Source organism: Enhydra lutris, unplaced genomic scaffold (assembly GCF_002288905.1).
Source record: "Enhydra lutris kenyoni isolate GAN:26980312 unplaced genomic scaffold, ASM228890v2 scaffoldscaffold16, whole genome shotgun sequence".
Taxonomy (NCBI): domain Eukaryota; kingdom Metazoa; phylum Chordata; class Mammalia; order Carnivora; family Mustelidae; genus Enhydra; species Enhydra lutris.
This window is the reverse complement of record NW_019154100.1, coordinates 35,883,030-35,896,454: the sequence shown is the minus strand read 5'-3', so window position 1 is coordinate 35,896,454 and position 13,425 is coordinate 35,883,030. Positions and strand designations below refer to the sequence as shown.

The 13,425-nt window shown below is 38.7% G+C and overlaps 2 protein-coding genes across 5 annotated transcripts in view; one reads left to right on the top strand and one right to left on the bottom strand.

Annotated features, from left to right (window-relative positions):
* Positions 1 to 3,597, bottom strand: part of LOC111147271 (DnaJ heat shock protein family (Hsp40) member B9) — a 5,905-nt gene extending 2,308 nt beyond the window's left edge. The window contains exons 1-3 of one of the 4 annotated variants that reach the window (XM_022503214.1): positions 3,531 to 3,573; positions 771 to 903; positions 195 to 288 (exon numbers count right to left, since the gene is read on the bottom strand). In XM_022503214.1, the coding sequence (XP_022358922.1) occupies positions 195 to 288; positions 771 to 893 (217 nt within the window). In that variant the 5' untranslated portion in view covers positions 894 to 903; positions 3,531 to 3,573. Of the gene's footprint in view, positions 1 to 194; positions 289 to 676; positions 956 to 3,395 lie in introns of those variants that run through there. The other 3 variants (XM_022503213.1, XM_022503215.1, XM_022503212.1) reach the window with 3 other exon arrangements.
* A 250-nt stretch (positions 3,598 to 3,847) lies between these two features.
* On the top strand, positions 3,848 to 11,620 carry LOC111147426 (THAP domain containing 5). The gene is made up of 3 exons (XM_022503433.1): positions 3,848 to 3,996; positions 7,633 to 7,825; positions 8,318 to 11,620. The coding sequence occupies exons 1-3, from the start codon at positions 3,917 to 3,919 to the stop codon at positions 9,227 to 9,229; spliced, it is 1,185 nt and encodes a 394-aa protein (XP_022359141.1). The 5' UTR covers positions 3,848 to 3,916; the 3' UTR covers positions 9,230 to 11,620.
* Positions 11,621 to 13,425: the final 1,805 nt, after the last annotated feature.

Below are 13,425 nucleotides of genomic sequence, written 5' to 3'. Positions count from 1 at the left end.
CTACCACTCAGCCATCCATCCTGGAATCAAAGTAATTGTGGTAGGAAGATAGTCTCAAGAATCTCACTTTATTTAAATGTAGACCCCATTCTGCCACCCATCATCGCAGTATCTCCAAATACATACACTTCTTAGCTATCATTCTCCCTTACTAGTTAGTATCTGTGAGACCTCAGAGATAGCCATTTACTTACCTTCTGCAATCTCTCTGAATTTTGCTTCAGCATCAGGGCTCTTATTTTTGTCGGGATGGTACTTCATGGCCAACTTGTGAAAAGCTTTCTTGATTTGGCGCTCTGATGCTGAAGCAAAATTCAGAGAGATTGCAGAAGGTAAGTAAATGGCTATCTCTGAGGTCTCACAGATACTAACTAGTAAGGGAGAATGATAGCTAAGAAGTGTATGTATTTGGAGATACTGCGATGATGGGTGGCAGAATGGGGTCTACATTTAAATAAAGTGAGATTCTTGAGACTATCTTCCTACCACTCAGCCATCCATCCTGGAATCAAAGTAATTGTGGTAGGAAGATAGTCTCAAGAATCTCACTTTATTTAAATGTAGACCCCATTCTGCCACCCATCATCGCAGTATCTCCAAATACATACACTTCTTAGCTATCATTCTCCCTTACTAGTTAGTATCTGTGAGACCTCAGAGATAGCCATTTACTTACCTTCTGCAATCTCTCTGAATTTTGCTTCAGCATCAGGGCTCTTATTTTTGTCGGGATGGTACTTCATGGCCAACTTGTGAAAAGCTTTCTTGATTTGGCGCTCTGATGCTGATTTTGGCACACCTAAGATATCATAGTAACTTTTTGACGCCAAAATTAATTCCGTTATCATTAAAATGCAGATCGCAAAGACGAAAACTGACTGGGGAGTAGCCATTTCTAAAATCCTAAAAAAGAAAAAAAAATTATCCATGAAGCTAATCTTAAGACTTTTTCTTTTAAAAGAAACCCAGTGGGGTGCATGGATGGCTCAGGCCTTAAGCATCTGCCTTCAGCTCAGGTCATGATCCCAGGGTTCTGGGTTGAACCCAGCATCGGGCTGCCTGCTCAGCGGGAAGCCTGCTTCTCCCTCTCCCATTCTCCCTGCTTGTGTTCTCTCTCTCACTGTGTCTCTTTCTATCAAATAAATAAATAAACTCTTAAAAAAAAAAAAAAACCCAGTGAACTTTTAGGATACAAGGTATATTTAATGCAGTATCAACATGTTAAACATATAATAAATATCCTGTGCTTGTTCCCATGTTATTTCATTTCACAGGTTTTATTATCTCTATGTTGGTTGTAACTTTTTTTTTTTTTTTTTTTTTTTTTGACAGAGATAGTAAGAGAGAGAATACAAGCAGGGGAGCAGCAGAGGGAAAGGGAGAAGCAGGTTTCCCACCAAGCAGGGAGCCGGATGTGGTGCTCCATCCCAGGACTCCCAGGACACTGGGATCATGACCTGAGCAGAAGGCAGACCCTTAAGACTGAGCCACCCAGGCGCCCCTGGTTGTAACCTTCTTAAATGCAAATGTTAATTCAACCAAATTGAGAAAAAAAATCTTTCTTCACTTTACCTTTTCACTAATACTCTGTGGTCATACACAGAACAGTAACAAAAAGTATTCAATGACTTTTTTACCAACAGACACTGTGAAGACTTATCATTTGTAAACAATGTAAAAAGGGTGGAAAATCCGAATAATTTTAAAAAGGATGTCAATTTTCCTTTCAAGAATCCATATTCTAAGAGGATTAAAAATAAAAGTATTTACTTCAGGGGAAAAAAAGTACAAGATAAACAGCCCAGTATGTGTGAACTGGTACTCCTCCCTCCCTAAGAAAGCACCAACTTCAGCTTTCATTTCGGCAAGGTCAGCAAAGATTGCAAACAGAGAATCTCAGTTACCATATTAATAATATTGACAATATGATAGAATGTAATGATTTTTTAATTGTAAGATCCCAAATATTTAACCAAAAAACATGTATTAATGGGTTTTGTTAAAAACTCGTAATGGCGGGGCGCCTGGGTGGCTCAGTGGGTTAAAGCTTCTGCCTTCGGTTCAGGTCGTGATCTCACGATCCTAGGGTCGAGCCCCGCATCGGGCTCTCTGCTCGGCAGGGAGCCTGCCTCCCCCTCTCTCTGCCTGCCTGTCTACTTGTGATCTCTCTCCCCTTGTCAAATAAATAAATAAAACCTTAAAAAAAAAAAAACTCGTAATGGAATTATTTCTGCTAAGGCTACCAGAAAAATAAACTTTCATAGTTTGTACTTTAGATAAGTTAAATACTTATGTTCAAACTTCCCCGAAGTCATTTAAATATTTCCCTAACCTTAAATAAGTTTTTTTTTTTTTTTTTTTTAGATTTTATTCATTCATCTGATAGAGATCACAAGTAGACAGAGAGGCAGGCAGAGAGAGGAGGAAGCAGGCTCCCTGCTGAGCAGAGAGCCTGATGCTGGGCTCAATCCCAGGACCCTGGGATCATGACCTGAGCCAAAGGCAGAGGCTTTAACCCACTGAGCCACCCAGGCGCCCCTTAAATAAGTTTTATCTAAGAATTCAACTTAGAATTCTGGATAGTATAAATGCAATGACTTAGGATGCAAAACGAATGTGATCCTGTTTTTTGAACTCTGTACGAGGAGTTAACAACCTATGATGACATAACAAGGCTGACGAAAGACACTATGGTTTGTGGAAACTGCCTGCCTTCCTCTCCTGTGGCCTCTTCTGAGCATAATTAACAGATGGATTCCTCCTTTCCAAAGAGTTACTCATACTCACGGGTACTAAAGATCAAGTACAACCTCCTCGTTTAAAGAAGGCAAATCGAGCGAGTACGGTGGCCGCCACCAAGACTGCAGGTACTTTTGTAGTCAAAGGGCGGGTCTAACACTGACAGAGAGGCACACTGCTGGTTTTAATAAAGCTTACTCCACAGCTCAAGTTTACTATCTGACATTTTTTAGTAGGCCCACTTTCGTATTATACTGACTTCTCCCCAAGAGGGACCCACCGGACGGCGGCCTGGGCCTTACTCCCAGAGCCGACGGCCGGCTGGGTTGCACCGTCCAGCCTTCACCCCAAGACGACCGATACTCGTCCGGTCCGTCCAGGCACCGCCCTCACCGCTCTTCTCCGCCCGGAAGCCAGCCCTGGGAGGAGCTGTCCGACGCCCGAAAAAGCCGGCTGCCAACCCAAAACACAAAACGCCCTTTTCTGTGGTTTGGTCATCTCCTTTTTCCTAAACCCTCAACAACACCAGGCAGCCTGAAGCCCTTGCGACGACCGTGGCGGACGCCGAGGCCAGGTCAGGCCACAAAGACCGGCCGAGGCCTCGAAGACGCTCAAAACACCCTCCCCGCGACCCCGGCCTCATCCCTCATCCGCACCCTCCGACTGCAGCTGCTCCTCCGCAGAAGAGGCGCCGGCAGACTGACGAGCAGCTCCACACGGCCCGGCCCCTCGCCCCGGTCTCCGAGGCCTCCCGCAGCCGGCGCGCGCCCCAATCCCGCTCGCACACAGACCTAGCACTCCTCCAGTGGCCGCCGCGTCCCCTCTCAACCCGCTCCCCACTGGCCGGCGGCCGCTGCTGGCGCCACCTCCGGAGAAGACCTACACGAAACGCTTCCCGATTGGCTCCTGCTACTCCACCTGACCCTGGCGCCCTACGCGCACGTGGAAAACTGTTGTTGCCGCTCAGCCTGTGCATCACTTCCGGCCCCAACCTCCAGAAAGGGTGGTGCTGAAGCCAGCAGAAGCGGAAGTGAGTCGACGATTGCGACGCCTTTCCGCTCGGCCGTTTCTAGCGCAGGCGCAGTGCCTCGTGAGGCCTGGATTTGCCCCTACATCTTGGCGAGGAGGTTCCCGAGCCCTGTTGCAGGCCCTGATTTGGGGGGGCCCCACCCGAGCGATGCCTCGGTATTGCGCAGCGATTTGCTGTAAGAACCGTCGGGGACGAAACAGTAAAGACCGGAAGCTGAGTTTTTATCCGTAAGTTGTCCCTGGAGCAGAAGCGTCAGCCTTACCTTTGGACCACGGTCCTGTGGCGTCTGGGGCTAGGGGTTTGAGGTGTCTGGAAATTCGTCCTCTGCACTCCCAGCGTGTTCCTTCACTGCGCCAGGGGAGGACGCGAAGGCTCGAATTTAGTTTACCTAGAAATGGGTCCTAACTGAGCAAGCCCACGGGGCTGTTGGCGAGGTGTAGGGGCCTTTTGGGGGTGTTAAAGAAGCCCTTAAAAATGTGCAGTTTGGGCGGTGCTCCGTGGTTTTCGGAGTGTTTCCCCCACCTCAGCTGATCTCCTGTGTCATAAAGGGCGTTAACCACCACCTAAGGTACACCTCAAACCTGCTAAGCGGCAAGGTGCACCCAACAGTTAACCTGCTCCTTCTGTGAGGTTACACAGATGTTCCTTAATTACATTTTTCTCCCGAGGAAACTAAGGGCTTTCAGAAAGGTTATTGAAAGTTTTGTGAGAGAGCCGGAATTACAACCTATCTCCTGCTCAGGGCTCTCTATATACTCTTGATTCGTACAGAGAACAGGGTAACTGTTGTGCCAAATTCCTACTGCCAGGAAATAGTTCCGTGAAACCACAGAATTACTCATTTTTATTTAGAAGAACAGGGAAACAGTATTGTGTAGGAATTTATAGAGTCCAGGCTCCAGAGCCAGACTCAGTAGGTTCAAAACCTGGCTCCATTACTCTGTAGCTGACTGTCTTTCTGCAAATTATTTGAACTCTCTATGCCTAAGATCTTTCACCTGTAAAGTGGAGATATTAATCGTACCTACTTCATTTAGTGTGTAAATAGGTAAAGGAGCACTTGACATTCCGTACGTGCTTAATATACATGAGAATCAACATATTTACAATACTCTATTTCCTTTTTTCTTGTTTGTGAAAATAATTCATTTAGCTCTAACCTGGTCGTCTTTTAACTCTCCAGATTTTTTTCCAGCTATTTTGTGAAGTCTGTTTATCTTTAGACCAGAAGCTCTCTGTTGATGGACACGGTTGCTTTCCATTATCTTTTTTTCTTTTTTAAGATTTTATTTATTTATTTGACGGAGATCACAAGTAGGCATAGAGGCAGGCAGAGAGAAAGGAAGGGAAGCAGGCTCCCTGTTGAGCAGAGAGCCCAGTGCGGGGCTCGATGCCAGGACCCTGGGACCATGACCTGAATTTAAGGCAGAGGCTTTAACCCACTGAGCCACCCAGGCGCCCCTGCTTCCCATTATCTTAACTAGTGGGAAGAAACCTGATAACCTGAGATAATTCACATGTGGCAGTATTTCCAGGATTGTTTCCCAGTTGAAGCCCACAAGATGCAGAGAGGGATTTGGGGGGAAATGCTAGTATCTCGAAAGCTGTGGCTCTTGAAGGTTTGTAACAAAAAAATCATGTGGAACTTGATTTAGCCCCATTTCCCAGATTTATTCAGCCTTCTTTGGGGGGGTGGGGAATGACCAAACCCTGACTCCCAGATTCTTTAAATCTTTCCACAGTTACCGTTTTTAAGGAGGGAAAAATAATAATGTCAGAGGAAGTCAATTATAAAGATTTTTTTTCCCTCAAAGTGTAAATTTACTGAAACTGGATTTTTTATGAATTTTTTTATTTCCATGTGTCATCTGCCAAGTAAAAGTTGAATCAGTTTTATTTCCCTAATAGCTCCAGACTTGAAGCATTGAATTTGTTAATACTAACACTGTAGCAAGCTGTACTGTATATAAATTTGAGAATTCAGCTTATGTGTTGAGTTATGTAGTGTTGAGTTTATACTGTGATTATTTTGTGCCTTTTTGGGAATTAATAAGCTGGTGAAACAAAATTACTGAACAAAATGAACTACTGCAAAGATAACTAAGTTGTTTAGGAAACCTATTCCAGAAGATTGCTTAGAGGTTTACCCGCTGAGAAAGCATTGCACTCTAGTTACAAACAAGGATATTCATAGAGTGATTTTTTTTTTAATTGTTTGGTAATAGAGTATATAGGAACAATAGAAATAATTTACAGACAGCATCCTTGTACTTGAGATCACATGTGAAAGTATTGTAAAGGGCATATTCTCAGTTTAGATGTAGCAGTAAATGTATGTACTTTTCTATGGCTAACAGAGTTCAGGTCCTCTGAAAAAACTCTTTGTCTTTAAATGCCTTTTCTGGTTATGTCTCTTATACTTATAACCTGAATTCTTGATGTGTGCAAGGTTAAGGAATTTTCAAACCATGTATGAATGTTGTATCTGTGGTGAGAACTTCAAAGATAGATCATTGATTTTTCCATATAAGGGTATTGGGGTTAAAAATTATTTCCTGTAAAGTACCCATACTCCCTTTTCCTTAGCATCTTATAAAGTTATCAATATTTGCAGGGATGGGGTAAGGCATGCTATTATAAACCATAAACTAAATGGCTGGGATTGAGCAGGAATGTGTAATTGCTGCTTTTTGTATGAGAAACCTTAAGTTACCATTTTTTTTTTTTAAACAGGATATTAGACTGTCTCATAAAATCATTGAAAGAAACAAATAGTGTTAACTGTTTAATACAGTTTTAATTGAAACCTCTTTAGACTGGTAGGAAAAAATTTTCTCTCAGATTTTTTCATTGGCCCAGGGTTGCCTATGAAATACATTTCAGTGTGTTAGCACCAACTCTAAATAAAGGTTATTGTTGGCACAGGAACAACACATGTAAAGAATTGTCTTACCTTTCTCTCTATTTTCTCCTTCATTTATTTCATGTTATAGAATATCTGAGTGTTCTTTATAACTTGTTTAGTTCTTGTGTCAGTTTTCTTTCAAAACTTGAATTTTAGGGTTCTCAGTTTAGAAATACTAGACTAAATTACATATGGGTAGAATTGAGGCTGACTGTGGTAAAGTGAATAGAATATTAGTGGTTTTATAAGATTTAGTAGTGATTGTCAATTGAATCACTTGTTTGAACTAACAACTTATTTTTTAAATGTTAATAAGAGCCTAAAGTTCAGTACTTCCTTGAATTACAGACAGGACACCATTTCACTTGTTGTGTGAGTATAGAGTACATTTGAATGGCACTTTGTAATTTATATAGTTCCAGGCAAAATATACAACAAAATAAAAATAAAATATAATCCACAGAAAATATGAGTAGATTTTATCCTTTATTGGAACACATATTTTACTCAAAGGGACTTGTTATATTTTACCAGCCTTTTTTTTTTTTTTTAAGATGTTATTTATTTAGAAGGAGAGAGCATGCATGTGCATGTGTGTGCAGGAGCAGGAGGAGGGGTAGAGGGAGAGAGAGAATCTCAAGCAGGCTCCATGCTCAGTGCAGAGCCTAATGTGGGGCTTGATCCATAACCCCAAAATCATGACCTATACAGAAATCAAGAGTCAGATGCTCAACTGTCTGAGCCACCCAGGTGCCCTTATCAGCCATTCTTCTGAAAAGCTTTGTCTTATAGCTTAGTCATCTTTACTGTAGAGATGATGTAGTGATGCCATGAAGATGCTCTTATATGGTGTGGATGGTTGCCTTGCTTTTTTGCAGCACTCAATGCACAGATTACCTATATATGCAGTCCTGGAATTTGCAAAAAATACAGCAAAGTTTTCCTTTTTTAATTTCAGGTTTCCTCTACATGACAAAGAAAGACTTGAAAAATGGTTAAAGAATATGAAACGAGATTCATGGGTACCCAGTAAATACCAGTTCCTGTGTAGTGACCATTTTACTCCTGACTCTCTTGACGTCAGATGGGGTATTCGATATTTGAAACAAACTGCAATTCCAACAATATTTTCTTTGCCTGAAGACAATCAGGTATTGGAGGAAGAACATAGAGGAGTGGGGGATAATGCTGAGCAGGGTGGTAGGTTGCAGGGTGGCAGGTAATGAGGTTAAGGGAGGGAGCGGGAAAGGTGACTGCTGGGAAAACATACTTAAGAAAAAAGGAAGATTAATTTACACTTTCACTAAAAGTATGGTAATTAAAAAAATTTAAACCATTAAAAAAATTTAAACTGAAGAACAAAAGATAACATACGTAAATCATTGAGTTATTAACATAAGTTAATGATCTAAGATTTTGTTACCAGTCTTTGATCTGAAATATTTCCATCATGTATTGAATATGCTTAATACTTTTTAAAAAAACACTTTAAAGTATGTATGGGTTGTTATGCTTAGAACATTTTTTAACTGTGTAAATTGACCAATATACTGCTCAAAGTTATAATTAAATATTCAGAACTGACTAATAACAGAATGAGGTTAGTGAGGACATCTTTAGAATTTGAAAATGTTATTTTCTAGGAAAAAGACTCTTCCAAAAAAAAATCTCAGAAGAAAAAATTAGATGATGAGAAAGAAGTGTGCCTAAAAGCCAAGTCACAAGAATCATTTGCATCAAATGAGCTAAAGAAAAATACTGTTAATACAGATATTCTCCCTGAACACACAGAATTACTTAATTCATCTACCTTGGTGAAGCTACCAGCTCCAAAACCAGAAGGTATACAAAATAACATATTAACTCTTAATCTGGTTAAACAAGATACTAAAAAACCAGTATCTACCTTAGAAACATCAGTTACCCAAGACATAGATACAGGTGGTTTTCACACATCTTTTGAGAATCTAAATTCTACAACTGTTACTTTGACAACTTCAAATTCAGAAGATATTCAGCCTTCTTTGGAAACCCAAGAAGTGTTTGAAATAACTACAAATCATCTTGCTAACCCAAACTTTACAAATAATTCCATGGAAATTAAGTCAGCACAGGAAAGTCCATTCTTATTCAGCACAATTACTAAAACAGTTGAAGAATTAAATGCAAATAAAGAATCTGTTATTGCCATTTTTGTACCCACAGAAAATTCCAAACCAATTAATTCTTTTGTATCTACTGAAAAAGAAACCGTGGAAATGGGAGATCTAGACCCTGAAGGCTCCTTATATAAGGATATAGACTATGAGACAGAAGTCTTACAAATTGAACATTCTTACTGCAGACAAGATATCAATAAGGAACATCTCTGGCAGAAAGTCTCTAAACTACATTCAAAAATAACTCTTCTTGAGCTACAGGAAAAACAAACTCTTGGAAGATTGAAGTCTTTGGAAGCTCTTATACGGCAGTTAAAACAGGAAAACTGGCTATCTGAAGAAAATGTCAAGATTATAGAAAACCATTTCACAACATATGAAGTTACTATGATATAGAGTGTGAAGAGGTTTTAACGCTATGGCTTATATGAGCTTTTGCAGCCAAACCAAATTACATGTAAAGTGAACTTTTTCCTGTATAAGTTCTCATCTTAAGAAAGTGTTCTAATGTTAAAAACTGCATCCTGTTCTTGTAGTGTTCATTTTTAAGAAAAACTAGAGAGTTATTGGGCTGTAGAGAACAAATTTCTCTACTTGGTAATCTTCCAAATTGAAGTAGAGTGAATAAATAATATGATTCTTTAAATGAGAGAACATGAGTATGGTGAAAGGAGCCCAGAAGACAAATTAGGCTCAGGTATCCGTCCTGATTCTACCATTGGCATATCACATGGGCAAATTACTATTGAGCCTCCGTCTGTAATCTGTAAAATAAGGGCACTTACTAAATCTAGTCGGTTTAGTTTCTTTTCTTTCTACTAAGATAACTTTCTTAATAGAACAACTTTTTTATAAGGTAATATATCCATACATAATACTATATGTTGGCTAGTATTTGATGTTATTTACTGTTGGATTATCCTCAGAATTGAATTCCGTGATGTTTGATTGTTGACTACAGTTATTTGTAACAATAAAGGAAAGTACTTCTTTTATTATTTATTCCATTTTAACTAAAATAACCATCCATTATCCCAGTTCGTGGGAGAGGTACTTTAAGCTTAAAACAGTATGTTATTTCAGTACCTTATATGTAGCTGACCATCATAGTACATAGTCACTTAATCTTAACATTCTGTATTTAAGGTTATAAGTTATAAACCAAAAGTTTTAATAAGGTTAATTTTTAAAAAATCTATATATTACTATATTTTAGAAATCAGCTTTTATCTATTTAATGTGTAGCTTTTTAAAATGTGTGCTTTTGTTATTTTTTAAATTACAGAATGATAGAGTAGTACTTGATATTATACATGCCCACTTATATATATTTTATTAAAATTTATAAGCAAGAAACTATAGATAAGTGGTAATGTTCTTAGACGAGTAGAAAGGAATGATGGCGATATAAATAAAAGTACTGCCTCTCTCCGTATGAATTTTTTAAAATGTGAAAGCAGACTTAGTGGGAACAACAGAAATGTGAAAAATAATGATCTTCTAAAATTGGCAGTTAATATAATTAAATGTTACTGATAATATTATTGAGCAAGTTCCTATCAGCCTGATTCATACTTTTATCATCTTGTTTTATAAAAAATACTATTAACTGTCTCGGAGGGTTTTGAGAATTCTGTGAATAACATGTTTTTGGTTCTGGAAAATAGGAGGTGCTCAATAAATATTAGTTGACTGCGTACCAAATAGTATACTGATTATTTTGTAAATTCATGGTGATTATTTTTGGCCACACTTTAGTTTTTTCAAGCTAATAAAATTAATTGGTATTATATAAATAAGTGCTAAATACAAATGTTGATTTAAACATACCTTTGTTATGTGACCATGGGAGGAAAACAGACCCTTAAATTTTTGCATAAATTATGTGCAGATAATTGGTAGAGTTAATAAGATGTTTTTAAGTATTCCCATGTTGCATTTTACTGTACTTCTTTAAAATAAATAGTACATATGAAAATAACCTTGATAAGTCACTATAAAATAATGTTCCAATTCTGTTTTTATTTTTTGTGTGTGTGTGTAGATTGTGTTTTCTCTTTAAGGTTGTAGTTTACTCAGGAATAATTTAAACTAGTTGTGTTTCTTTAATCTTAATAAATTATAAATATTTAAGATATTTACTTGGCTTGCCTATATTCAGTTCAGGATGTTTCCAACCTGTTAATTTCTAAATATATTTGGGGGTTCTGTGCTACTTTATTTCTTAGTTGGATTATTATAGGGTCTCTTAACTAATCTTGCCAATATTTTCAGTCCTTTCCATATCATTCTGTATTCTCCTGCCAGCTTTTTACTTCAGCTGTAGATCTAACTATATCATCCACTCATTACTTAACTTTCCCAACTCAGAAAGCTGAAATTACCCTTGAATACCTACAGAATAAAGCCAAACTTGTTACCATATATGATCCTCTGTGATGTGCTTCATCCTGTGTTCTAGCTACAGTGGACTACTTAGCATTTTATGTAGTATTTTCCAAACATGCCATGCAGGTGACTTTCTTCATGCTTATTTTATTCCCTAAATTCAGCCAGTCAAAATTGCAGCTTTGGTTGAATTTTGTTTCTTTTTTTTTCCAGTCAAAATTGTTTTCTTTCTGCTCTTCCAGGGGTTTGTTTTAGAACATTGTAACAGTGTTTGCCTTTACACTTTTTTGTATCCGATATCTATGCCTGTTCTATTAGATTGTAAGCTTTTTAAAGCAGGGTTTTCATTAATCACTAGTTTCTTTGACAATATAATTTACTTAATAAATGTTTGGATGAATATTTTGAATTTGCCTACTTGTTTCTTGTCACTTAAAATCAAGAACCTTCTTACAAGATGGGTCCTTGATACCTTTAGAACGTTTAGGGAAGGACATAGATCTTCACATAATCTTCAAAAATTCCATGTCTTCAGTGGACAGTATAATTTACCAAGTATCTGCTATGCCGTCTCTGAATTGATTTTCTTGTGGAAGGCTATTCCCACTCCAAAATATTTTCTGCTTTCTATCCTATATAATTAAAAAGGAAGTAAGTCCAAGTATGGCTATAGAATGTATCTTATTCTATATTCTCTTGTGTATTCTACTCCCTTAACAAGAGGTGGAATTTATTTCTCTACCTTTTTTAATCTGGTGGGCTATGTGAATCCTTTGACCAATAAAATACAGTGAAAGTGATACAGCCAGCCAATCTTAGACCTTAACTGGCCTGGCAGCTTTCACTTCTTCTTTGGAACAATATCTTAGAATGCCAGATACCCTACAAAATGTGTGATAACCCTGAGACCATGCTGGAAAAGCCAAAGCCACATGGAGAGGCTCTAGAAAATGATACATCAGACACATTAGTGAAGAAGCCAAGAAGCAACTCAGTTTCTATTACAGAATTGTGAAAGACAGTAATTGAAGTCAAAAGATCCCTGGAATTTGAGGAGAGGGTGTGAAGACATGTTAAAAAAAATGCAATTAATATTAACAAGTCATCCCACAGAGCTTGGCCTTTTCTAAACTGTCAAAAAAGATTTTATTCTCTAGAGAGGATGAAACAGAAGTTCTTCAGAAAAGATAACAGGCAGGGATGCCATACTGAAAAGAGGTATTAAGTGGAAGTTTGTAAGTTGAATTATGAGCTCCAACCCAGCCTCTTTCACGTACTTGGTTTCCAGAACTATGGCAACCAAGCTTACACCCTCTAGTTTTCTCTTGGGAATTTGACACACTCATGAGAAAAGAACCAGATTTCACATCGGAGATTCTGAGTCAGCTAAGCCACTGCAGCAGTGATAATTCACCTCTATTGCAGCAAAATCACTTGAAAAGTTTTAAATTTTTTTCCTTACCCAAACTAGCTAAATCGTTCTGGTATAAAACCTGAGTATCTGTGGTTTAAAAATTTCTCTCATTCTAGGGACGCCTGGGTGGCTCAGTTGGTTGAGCAGCTGCCTTCGGCCCAGGTCATGATCCCAGCGTCCTGGGATCGAGTCCCGCATCGGACTCCTTGCTTGGCAGGGAGCCTGCTTCTCCCTCTGCCTCTGCCTGCCATTCTATCTGCCTGTGCTCGCTCTCTCTCCCTCTCTCGCTCTGACAAATAAATAAATAAAATCTTAAAAAAAAAATTTTCTCTCATTCTACTATACAGCAAAAGGTGAGAATCATTGCTTTATAGTAAAGCTTATGGAAACGACTTATCCCTGAGTACAGAGATTTTCATCATTGTCCTGCCAACTGACAGTCAACAGTCAACTGAAAGTTAATATTAAAGATAGCATCAGACACATGAAAAAAATGTTCATCATCACTAGCCATCAGGGAGATTCAAATTAAAACCACATTGAGATACCACCTTACACCAGTTAGAATGGCCAAAATTAGCAAGACAGGAAACAATGTGTGTTGGAGAGGATGTGGAGAAAGGGGAACCCTTATATACTGTTGGTGGGAATGCAAGTTGTGCAGCCAATTTGGAGAACAGTGTGGAGATTCCTTAAGAAATTAAAAATTGATCTTCCGTTTAACCCTGCAATTGCACTACTGGGTTACCCCAAAGATACAGATGTGGTGAAAAGAAGGGCCACCTGTACC